The 11331-nt window shown below is 45.1% G+C and overlaps 1 protein-coding gene across 1 annotated transcript; it reads right to left on the reverse strand.

Annotated features, from left to right (window-relative positions):
- Positions 1-10955, reverse strand: LOC118777448 (aspartate aminotransferase, cytoplasmic). Its single transcript, XM_036528351.1, has 9 exons — positions 10794-10955; positions 8231-8412; positions 7442-7565; positions 6258-6370; positions 5378-5482; positions 3874-4024; positions 3066-3231; positions 2704-2846; positions 1-1620 (listed from the first exon to the last, which is right to left on the reverse strand). The coding sequence occupies exons 1-9, from the start codon at positions 10900-10902 to the stop codon at positions 1481-1483; spliced, it is 1233 nt and encodes a 410-aa protein (XP_036384244.1). The 5' UTR covers positions 10903-10955; the 3' UTR covers positions 1-1480.
- Positions 10956-11331: the final 376 nt, after the last annotated feature.

Raw genomic sequence — 11331 nt, forward strand, 5'->3', positions numbered from 1 at the left:
TTTTCCTTCCGTCTTCATCATGAGAGCACCAGGAGGTGTGTGACCATGGCAAGCAGAGAGTCAATACAGAAGAGTGCATTTCCACAAAGTCAACATGTAGTCAATAAGGCTGCTCTCCCCCTTTTTAAGGAGTTATCTATGCCCACCAACACCACAGACAGCAGTGATTTCACACTGTGTGCCAGTCTGAATAGTGCTGTGGTACCTCCAAGTTCATCATAAAGCAAGGCACTGGGTGAATATAGCATTCTGAGATGTGGTATTCTGTTTGGACTACAATAACCATCACCCCCATTGCCAACCCTGCCTCTCCCATCACTGCGTATGGAAAGAATTTCATGCTGATCCTTGAAGTATTGCTTCAAAGAGGGTAAAGCCATCTTTCATTTGAGACATAGCGAATTCACTTCTGGCTTAAACACTTGACCATGATAATGCCCCTCAAATAAAATGATGCGTGAACTTCACTTACATTGTACATATACTACGCACAATATACTTCTCACTCACTCTAAACAAGGAATATGTGTAAGGTGTAAAATGGCATACATTTTTATTTTTTTTCCCATCCAAGTTCATCATATTATTTGTTTTATATTTTATGCTGAATGGTGAGAGGGCCACAATAAGCTAACCATTAAGCTAACCATTAAGAAATCTCACTAGATTTTATTTATGTTGACTTTGGACTGTTTTTGAGACTTTGGTAATGTAACATCAACCGTAATTTCAAAATGCAGAAGCTGTTCATTAAATCTGTCACAAAACCTAAAGATAACCCTGACCTCTTGAAGACATTATAAACATTTAACACTGAAGTGAACTTACACTACCTTATTCCTTAAGGGGAACAGATTGTGAAACACATGTAACAGGCTCACATCCATTAAAAGTGAATAAAAAGCCATGATACATTGGCTTTTATGAAGGTGACAAAAACACTGAAATATCATAGTTCAGTGTCAGTGCTCTTTTCATGACCCTGTAGTTACAGGCTATAAAAAAAAAAACCCAAAGTACTGAAACAGGAGACACTGAAATAAACCCAGGAGACAAATGACACTCAGACAGGTTGGTAATACATTTTAACTTTAAAACACTACTTTTTGTTTCTCTGAAATTATCAGAAAAACAGACTAGTTAACTACAGCATGTGCTGGCTTGCTGGGGGTGGGGCAAGCTGACAGGCGGCAAGGCAGCTCCAACAGGACAGCCCCATCCCTCCTCAACCACCTCTTGTCCCCGCCCCTCCAGAGTCCAGGACTAACCACTGCCACAGAATGGTGGTGAGAGAGTGAGGCTTCATGAACCCCAGATTGGGTGGGGCCATCACATGCTGTCAGTGACTCTAACCAAAGCAGTATGATTTCTTCAAGTCACAGACATCATGTGATGGCTCTGAGGTTCGGGAAGGTCCGCTCTCCCATCACAGCTATAAGGACAGGAAGTGACAGCGGGCTGGGCCAGCGTGGGCGGGCCCTTACTGGACCTTGGTGACGGCTTCGTGGATGGACTGGGCCACGTAGTCGATGTTCTTGGTGGTCAGGCCGCACATGTTGATGCGGCCGCTGGCCATCAGGTAAATGTGCTTCTCCTTGATCAGGTACTCCACCTGTTTGGCTGCAAAGTGGGGAGAGAGATAGTGGACAGAAGGTAAATACAAGGCACTGGATTAACATTCAGCATCAAACTGGTTAACTAAAGCATGGAAGCGGGAACCATGAAAACCAGATTCAAATTCAAATTCAACTCTGAAAACAAATGTACAACCATTCAAAGATAAAGACACCCATTGATTTTCCTGGAAAATGATTTCTTCACACCTCCTTCACACCATTTTTATGCAAATAAGCAGTGTTGTGCATGAACGCGTTAAAAGAGCGCGTTCATTGAACGTGCTCATTTTTTTGGTGAACGGTGAACTTCAGCGTATCCATTTGCAAAAAAAAGAACATCAACTTGAGCTCATTCAGGTTTGCGCGAGATTCGGAATCCTTGGGTGTGTTAACGTTACTGCTTGATGAATAAACACGGACAGCGTTATTCCATACTTGAGACGTTTTTATTAGTGCAACTCATCAGATAGACAGCTCGACAGCCCGCAACCAGCTGCCCATATCCCGCGTAACAATCACTGCGTATTTAGATATTCACATAAAATAGTCCATGGAGCAGCTCATTTAAAAAATGGAAGAAATGAACTGGGACTGTGAATTTGCTCAAAATTCAAAATTGTGAACGATGAACATGAACTTGTTCATTTTAATCTGTGTGAACTGAACTTTGAGCTAGCTCTTGTGAAGTGTGAACTTGCACAACAGTGCAAATAAGCTTCATCGTACATATACAATTCTCAAAGGTGACTTGTTTAACAAAAAAGTTTGAGTCTGAGAAGAAATGTGCAGGATGTGAAACCCCTTAAAATTAGACTCCTTTACCCAAATATCATCTCAAATGATGGCCTAGACCCTTCACAGTGAGGCGTGTGTGTGAGGTGTGTATGAGGTGTTTGTGGGTTGTGTGTGAAGTATGCATGGAGTAATATTGCCATGTTGGGGGTGGTGTGTGTATGGTGTATAAGAGGTGTGTGTGTTGTCTGTGAGGTGTGTGTTGTGTGTGAGGTGTGTGTGGAGTAGTGTTGCTGTGTTGGGGGTGGTGTGTTATAGCACTGTAGGTGGAGGTGATGTGGGGGGTTAGACATACGGTTGAGGCCAGTGAAGCTGAACATGCCGATCTGTTGGGTGATGTGGTCCCAGGTGCCCGGGGTGCCCAGGGCCTGCAGCTTGGCCTTCAGCTGAGCCCTCATCAGCAGCACCCGGTCCGCCATGGTCTTCACGTTGTCCTGCCTGCGGGGGAGGAGAGAGGGAGGGCCTCACCAACACAACACAACGCAACAGCACTGCTATTCAGAATTTTACCCATAAACACTATGTATACCTAAGACCCTAATTATAACTCAGGTTCGCCAGTAGACTGACCAGATGGACGACTGGGACCTCAGGCTTCTCAGACAAACGGAGAGCTACCAAGAGGGGTAAAGCAAAACTTGGGGAAGCACGCCGTACCATTCGGCAAACAGCTCAGGGCTGTTGAGGGTGATGGCCACCAGGCGGGCCCCCTGAGAAGGGGGATTGGACCAGGTGGTTCTGACGATCTTCTCCATCTGGGACAGGACCCGGGTCAGGTTATCGTTGTCCTTGGCGACCACGGTGAGGTTGCCTACCCTCTCGTCTGTGAAGAGAACCCCCCTTATCTTTTAGGGACTGAGAAGTTGGGTGAAGTTGCTGGTTTCAGAAATGACTGCAGATCATTAACAAATGAAATGGCGAGAGTGTACACCACTGCTCATGGGTTTGAGCCAAGGGTGGGACATTGCTGGTGCACAAATGTAGCAATTACTCCATCATTCTGATAGATACCCATACTGGGTGGGGTCACCATATGCTGCTAGTGACTCACTCTGCACAAATGGGGCATTGCTTAACATTGTAATCACTCTTAAATGTTTGTTGTGACTTGCATTGCTTGCTGTTACACATATTATACATTTATACTAACAATGCAGTTCAGGTTAAGTACCCCACTGTAAGACACACAAGTGTCCTTCCTGGGATTGGAGCCAACAAACCTCTGGTTGCCAGTTAAACTTCCTAAACACTACAGGGTAAAGCTGTGCATGCTGTAGAAAGCAAATCAATCATAAATCATAACAGAATTTACAGGATGTGAAAAATGGACTAAGCATTAGATGAAGTGAATAAGTTGCAGTGAAATAGAATAAAAGTATAAAGTCCATGTATTCTCATGGGTAACAGTCTAGAGCCCTAGCCTGAAGAGCTGGTGCACAGTCTATATTCCTATGAAGCTACTCACTGTAGAGGCCGAAGTTCTTGGAGAAGGACTGGGCGCACAGCAGCTCAAAGCCCTGGGACACGAAGTAGCGGATGGCCCACGCGTCCTTCTCCAGGCTCCCTGAGGCAAAGCCCTGGTACGCCGAGTCAAAGAAGACAAAAAGGTTCCTGCGCTAGAGAAAGAAAAGAAAGAGATGGAACGGGATGAGGGGGGGAGAGAGTTGCACCACAGATGTTCAACATACAGACCAGATAATCAGTTCTGTGTGCTTCACACTGAAAGCGCTGCCTCTGCCGGTGTGTTCTGATTGGCTGGCTCATTAAGAACATATTTAAGGGGAGTGTTCTAAAACAGAACATCTACAGCTATCACAGAAGTGCACACAGTACCGGAGCCTCCCGTTAACAACCAGATGAATGACGAATGAAAGGAACACAGGAGCCTAATACCTGGTCATAATTTACAATATCTGCAGTTATGCAACTTCACGGCCAAGAGGAAACAGAAACCCTAAAAGACAAGAGTTCAAACTCACTGAACATAATAACATAAAGAATGTGGACAAAGGGAGTGTGGGATACGACTCAAGGATTATACAACCCCCATGCGAAAGAAGAAGGGAGTCCTATAACCATTGAAAGGAAACAGAAGGAACACAAGTCCTTCCTCTGCTTGAACACAATGAGAGGAAAAACAGGGAAGGCCTGCTTGTAGAGTGAACAGGTTCAGCTCTGAACTGCAAAACGTCATCTGGGAAATGTCAATGTGTGTGTGAGCCTTCTCCAAAAAACTAATTACTGCAAGTGTTTTAGGGAGACTACTGGCAGTCATCCGTGAGAAAATGCACTGCACTATGGAAGAAAAACAGGCCTTGAAAAACCTGACCAAGGTTTTCAAAATGAAGATGTAACTATTCAGGCTTCCAGATTTACTAGTTATCATACTTATTTTCCATGGAATGTGAACAAAATGTGCTGTGATGAGTGAGGAGTCATCACTATAAGGCCTCCAACGGGGAAACACTTCAAGACAATGACCAGCTGAAACCAGTTCAGACACAATCTCTGCTTAGCTCAAGAGACTGTCATTACAGTAAACTTTTAACTGCAGTGATCTCTTCAGAGTGTACATCTGCCTTGTTTCAAGTATAAAATGATCATTTCTGTGAGTAACCCCTCTGTTGTTAGAATGTATTTGTGTGCCAAAACCATTTGATCGGATTAATTTTCCCACAATGTTCCCATGTTCTCAAGTTGTGAATTGATCTGCATTTGGGAGTGACCGAATAACTGTCCTTGAATGGCGGTCACTGAGGGTGAAGGTTTACCTGTCTTCTGACAGCTGCCCAATAATATGGGTGTATGAAAAAGCTCAGCTGCCATTGCTCAGGAGGACCATTTCATTCTGTCCTATTACCTTGAAAACACAACATTCACCTGGCCCTGAGGTAGACGCATGGGCCAAGTTTCAAGAGCAGTCTTGCTAACAGCACGATCTTCCCCCTGACCTCTGACTCCAGCCTCACCTTCATGACCTCCGCAATCTTCTTCCACTCGTCTGGGGTGGGGTCGGTGCCGGTGGGATTGTGGGCACAGGCGTGCAGCACAAAGATGGAGCGCTCTGGAGCTTTCTGAAGAACAGCAGGCAGCCACAACAAAATATTTACATTTCATTTTGGCATCTGGCAGGAACTGTAATCCAGAGAAATTTACAAAGCAAAGGCACAAGACCAGGTACAATGCCACATACAGAAAAGAACAGAACACATCTGAATGTCAGTCATATCAGTCAAATCAACATATAATCCTGTAATAATTAATTGTTACATGCAACCTCTGCAGCATGAAACACTTACATATAGATTCTCCATTGTTGCCTCTGCAGTGAAACATGCAATCACATGTCAGAGTTTAAAGTCAGGGATAGTCTATCCAACAGGTTCACAAAATGGTCAAACTACTTTTAAAATGATTATTTACCGTGTCTCTGAGTACAGAGTGGCATTTCATTACCAGTGATAATTTAATCCTTTAATGAGGTATGAATTTTAAAAGCACAACTGTGGAGTTAAAAAAGCTTAAATGGTAATGTTCTTTTCAAAGGGCTGTAATGCTGCAATATGCTGTCTCAATCCTGTGGTAAAGTCACATGAAGAGAGGAAGCCTCACAGCACTGTGTCATTGTCCAAAGAAAGTGTCAGCCTAATGAACACTCAAAATTGTCTGAACATCGGTGCAAACAGTGTTGTATAGTTACAGCATCATAGCATCATTGAAAATATGATATGTATGAGATTGGAAAACTCCTCATCCTTCTGCCCAATCTGTTTCACTCACTCCCTCACTCAGTCCCTTGCTCAGTCCCTCCTGCCCCTCTCTCACTCACTCTCTCACTCACTCACTCACCTCTAGGTCATCCAGGAAGCCAGCCAATGCCAGCCCTCGCTTCTCAGGATCCCAGTACTTGTACGGCCGGATATCCTTGAACCCGGCATCAGCAAAGACAGCATTGTGATTCTCTAGAGACAGAAAAGAAGGACATCAAGCTAATAAATGTCACAGCACTTATTACACACTGTTTTGTCCTGGATGCTGTAAAATGTATATATGCATGTGAACTTCACACCTGTGCCACAGCGCCAAAGATCACCCAGCAACACATCCTGAGAACAGCCACAAAGAAATGCAAAGGAGACACCCCACCTTTAGGAAAGTCCAGCAAGTGCCACCATCAGAGTCAGAATTCTATTTAGATTTCATAACCGAAACCAATTTCAGAGGAATAAATGACTGAACAGATGACAACAGGAAAAAAAACTGTTTGTGACACAATTCTTCCCGTGAATAAACTTTGTGTGTTTTCCACGGGCATTCACTGAAGAAGAGTGAACAGACACACGAGAGCGAACACGTCTGCAGCCTGCTACTGGCCCATAGCAACAAACAACAACCGAGTGGAACCTGACTGTCCCAAAAGATAAGAGCTTTCCATGTCAGCCTGTGAAGGAGAGCCTTCACCTCCCCTAGAAACTGAATGCATGTTAACTGTTAGTTCGTGTTCATCGTTAAAACATCGTTAAAAAATCGTTAAAACATTAAATGTTTCTTATATCCAGCTCAAACCTACCAACAGTAGGTCATACTTCACGCATCAAAACCTGTTAATTGTTTGCCTGTTGTCAATGTAATTGTCTGATGTGCATGTTAAGCCAGCCATAGGTTAATGGGCCACAGCTGCCTAATCAAAGGTGCATTAAATACAGGTGTGTGGCTGTTGCAAGAATACTCTAGCAAGCAGCTTGTAGCCAAGGCTGTGTTTCTTTGCATTTTAATTTTTTTTTTTTTTTTAATATATAGTTTGTTCCTTCTGTTCTGTTGTTTTGTGAGAAGCGTTCATCACACAGCCACAGGTGCAATTTGCATCTTAAAATGCTCAAAAAGACAATCATACCAAATGTGTTCTTTGCTTAATACACAGATGAGCCCTCTTAATGCCTACCAAGCCTGTGGCATCTGGGGACCCAGAAATGGCAAAGGCAGAGAACTTATGCACTTCAGAGTTTAGGTGTCCTGACTGCACCAAAGCTTACCCCATGTTGGCGAGGAGACGTAGACTGGGGTCGCTGTGTTGTTCTGACCGTTGTACCAGCGGCGGAGAAACTCGGCACCGATCTTCAGGGCTCCTGTCCCGCCCAGTCCCTGCACACCTCCGACCTGCAGGAGACAGGGAGAGAGAGAGTTAGAGAGAGAGGGAGAGAGTTAAAGGAGAAGGAGTAGAGAAACAGTACAGAAGAGGGAGGGAGAGAGCAAGGGAACAGGAGATGAGAATGAGAGGGAGATATAGAGGAGACGGTGACAGAGAATGAGGGAGAGGGTGGAGGGACAGTGGGCGAGAGAAAGCAAGGGACAGGGATAAGCAAGACGGACACAGATATACACAGAGAGACACTAAACCGTTCTAAATGCTTAGGTAAGTCAGATCAGCTGACTCGTTCATGAAAAATTTATTTAGACTGCTCTCTCGGTTATCCTGTGGGAAATCAAATCTAGGGTGCATGTTTGGTTGGACACACAAGAAGTGCATAAATCAACCCCATAAGGGGCATTCATATGCTGTGTGATGCATATATCAAAGTAAACCTTCTCCAGGGCTGATATTTAAATGCTCCCTGACTTTTTCCTAGAAATCTTGAAATCAGTTTTAAGCTCAAACAAATAACATTAAATTATGATTTAATAAAAAAAGCTACCAGTCCTGGTCACCCTTTAAGCCTAAAGACGAGGACCACTCCAGGCCCAGAGATCCAAAATCGCCAGCTGGTAGCCGTGTTTAGGGGAATGGCGTTTCATTAACAAGCCACCAGCTGGCGGGACCCTACCCTGTTCTCGCGGATGGCGGGGCTGTCCTCCCCCAGGGCAATCTTGGAGGCGCTGGAGCGGAACTCAGGAAGCCCAAGGATGGGCAGGTACTCGTGGTTCAGGCTGTTGTCCTCCACGATCATCCTCTCCACCTTCTTCACCACCGGCAGCACCCACGGCTGGGAGTCATCTGTTCTGTACGCTGGGGACACGGAGGGAGGGGTGGGGTGGGAGTTTGGGTGGGGGGAAGCATCATTAGTACACTTTTAGGGCTATCAGACTCATAACAGCAATGACAGCTAGTGACCTAAGCAGGAACCAAGAAAGCCACTGTGCTTTCCTGTTGTCCTTCCAAAATGAGAAGACTGTAAGCTTGACATCACACCAGATCGAACCCAAGTAGAGGGATTCCTGCCCAAGAATAGGAATTTGGAAGGAATTTGGAATCCTGTTTTGATGACAATATGACCTGGCTGAAGTAATGTAGAGTTTTTTGTCTTGTTTTTCTACTACTTTTAACTAGCCTGCTAGCTAATCTGCTATTGGCCAGAAAACACAAGCGTTGCAGGCTACAGTGAACACTAACCTTGGGCTGAAAAACACAAGAGGCCTCTGCAGCTTTTGGTATCTTGTTAATGTCATAACTGCGGCAAATTTGCACACCTTGCAGGGCACTGTAATAGTGCCCTTTGAGGTTTGTTGAGAATTTATGGAGCTTTGCTGCAATAGGTAAATGCCATTTTTTTAAGTTTGGATCAAATCATTTGGAATGCAGTTACACAGATTATTGTATGAGCAGCAATTTCAGCGTGGGGTCTCGGTTTCTTCTGGTTTTGCAGGTATAATCTGTTGTGCGATGGGGTTGCCATTTCTCAGGGCAATGCAACACCAGGAAAAACTAGTAATATTACCTCTTCACCCTTACCAGTCAAACTGGCAGCAAACAAAACCTCAAACGGCAAGAGCAGAAAGGTTCAAAGGGTACATTATCACGGATGTTCTATATATAGGGTCAGACTGTCATCTTGGTGCATGGTAATTCCAAATCTGAAAATCTGGCCGTAATAGAATATCTGTGACAGTACTGTGATGTCATTATGATTTGCTTCACACAGGCTGAAAGTCACCTTGGGGTTAAAGGCATCTGCTCGTGGGGAACTTGGTTCTCCCCGAGGAATTTAGCCAATCCGCGGCTGCCGTGGCGCAAGAGGCTGGGTGTCAGGTTACTGGCATTCAGTCTCTCTCCGCCCAGTGAGCTGCTGTCGGGTCATGGCTCACATGAGAACCAGAGGGCGTTTTTTTTTTTTGGGTCGGCTGCTGCTCAGCACACACAAACACGCACCATCCACTAAACCTTTTCACCGTTTCTGCTGTTTTGCCTCCAGAGTCGTGTGGGTACAGCATAAAGGGCCAGCAAGCAGCACACAGCTCTCTGACAGGCTAATTACAAACGCGGTGTTTTATTTGGCAACAGTTCCTGGTGGGAGCACAGAAAGGCGTGCAGCTAGAGGCGCTATTATTGGTCAGCGGCTATTACTGCTGTCGACACCCCTCGCTGTTAACCCAGCTGTAACGCAGCACGCTGTAATACGGAATACTTAATACTGCGAATATGTGTCACTACAGAGGGTTGCACTGTAGCAGAGTAATCATCACAGTAACAGGTCATACTGTAGTGACATTTTGGTCATTTCTATGTAACAATCAGGGTTTTCTTTTTATTTCCCTCTCTGCCTGCACCAGTTTTCACTGGCATTAAGACTGCCTAGGGGATAAAGCTTCCAGTGCTCCAAGGACACCCCAGTGCCCTTCTCCTGTGTCTCCCCTGCCCTTACTTGGGTGGTATCCTCTTCAATCAGACCAGAGGCCTACTGAACTCAGGGCCCCTGAGGAGTCCCTAGTTTACCCCGGTCAAATAAACAGCCCTGCTTCCTCTTGGATGCATATTGCCAGTCCAGCATTGTTCCAAAAACCACAGGACCACAGTAACTTGCAGTTGGAGAAACACATCAGAACAATGCCAGCAACAGCAGCTCCCCAAAGTGAACTGGCTGGCTGTGCAATACCCCTCTGTCACAGCCTTTCTGTCCTAACCCCAAGCCTTTACTTTTAAACGATAAATGAGCTCCCCCTTGATTATTTCACATGGTGCAATACTCTTGTTTTTATTTTTGTCACAGCTGTTCAGTTCAAGTATTGTAACGTCAATTGCTGTATTTAAAAGTGCATACAAAATGTCATATGAGAGGGCGCTATAAAATGCGATTAAAGATTTCACACTGCCCCTCTTTGCTGGTGCTGATCCGAACCAAGACTGACGTCGGATCTTGACGTTGACAATACAAAACGCCAACCGTGACCGACAGTAAGAAGTCAAATCACAAATAGTAAGTCAACAGAATCGTTTAACGTTAACTCCATAACTTATTTCAGTATAATTAAGAAAAAATATTAGGCTACCTAACAATGTATAAACCTGAAATAGAGGTAACGTTTAAATATCAGCAGGTAACACTGATCTGTGCACACAGCTTTAGAAAGCTAGCTAGAGTAGCCAGTTGAGTATTTTCGCTGTGTTCTTACCTCCCACTCCCAAATTCACTTTGTTCCGATCTTTGTCCTCCCGGAAATCTGCGGTCAGTTTGAAGACCGCCACCGGAGCGGCTTGCGGAACATCAGTGAACACCGACATGTCCAGTTACTGCAGGCTTGCGGAACAGTGCGGGGACCGATTGCTATTTACCGACGGTGACAGGAGCGACTTTCACCTTCAACTCGCTTTTTGGCCGGCGCAAAATGGGCGTGCACGTATCAGCCAATCAGGGCTCAAGATCGGCTGCTCCCGCCCTCTGCGGACCAATCTTGGCTCGACTTTTAAAAGGTCAGAAGATGACGAAGCCGCACATGTGGGCGCAGCCAGCCCCCTCCGACGCCCGTACCTGCACGGCCAATGGAAAAACTCCATAGGCGACTGACAAGTGAGTGTGCGAATTGTCGGTCTCTCTCAAAAAAGATGACTCGTGTGCTGGGCAGTAACTTTTCTATCATTCCGTATTACATAATTATCGAACTTCTGCTTTCTTGTCTCGAAATCAGTTTTACAAGACACTCGCAAATATAT

Source organism: Megalops cyprinoides, chromosome 1, assembly GCF_013368585.1.
Source record: "Megalops cyprinoides isolate fMegCyp1 chromosome 1, fMegCyp1.pri, whole genome shotgun sequence".
Lineage (NCBI taxonomy): Eukaryota > Metazoa > Chordata > Actinopteri > Elopiformes > Megalopidae > Megalops > Megalops cyprinoides.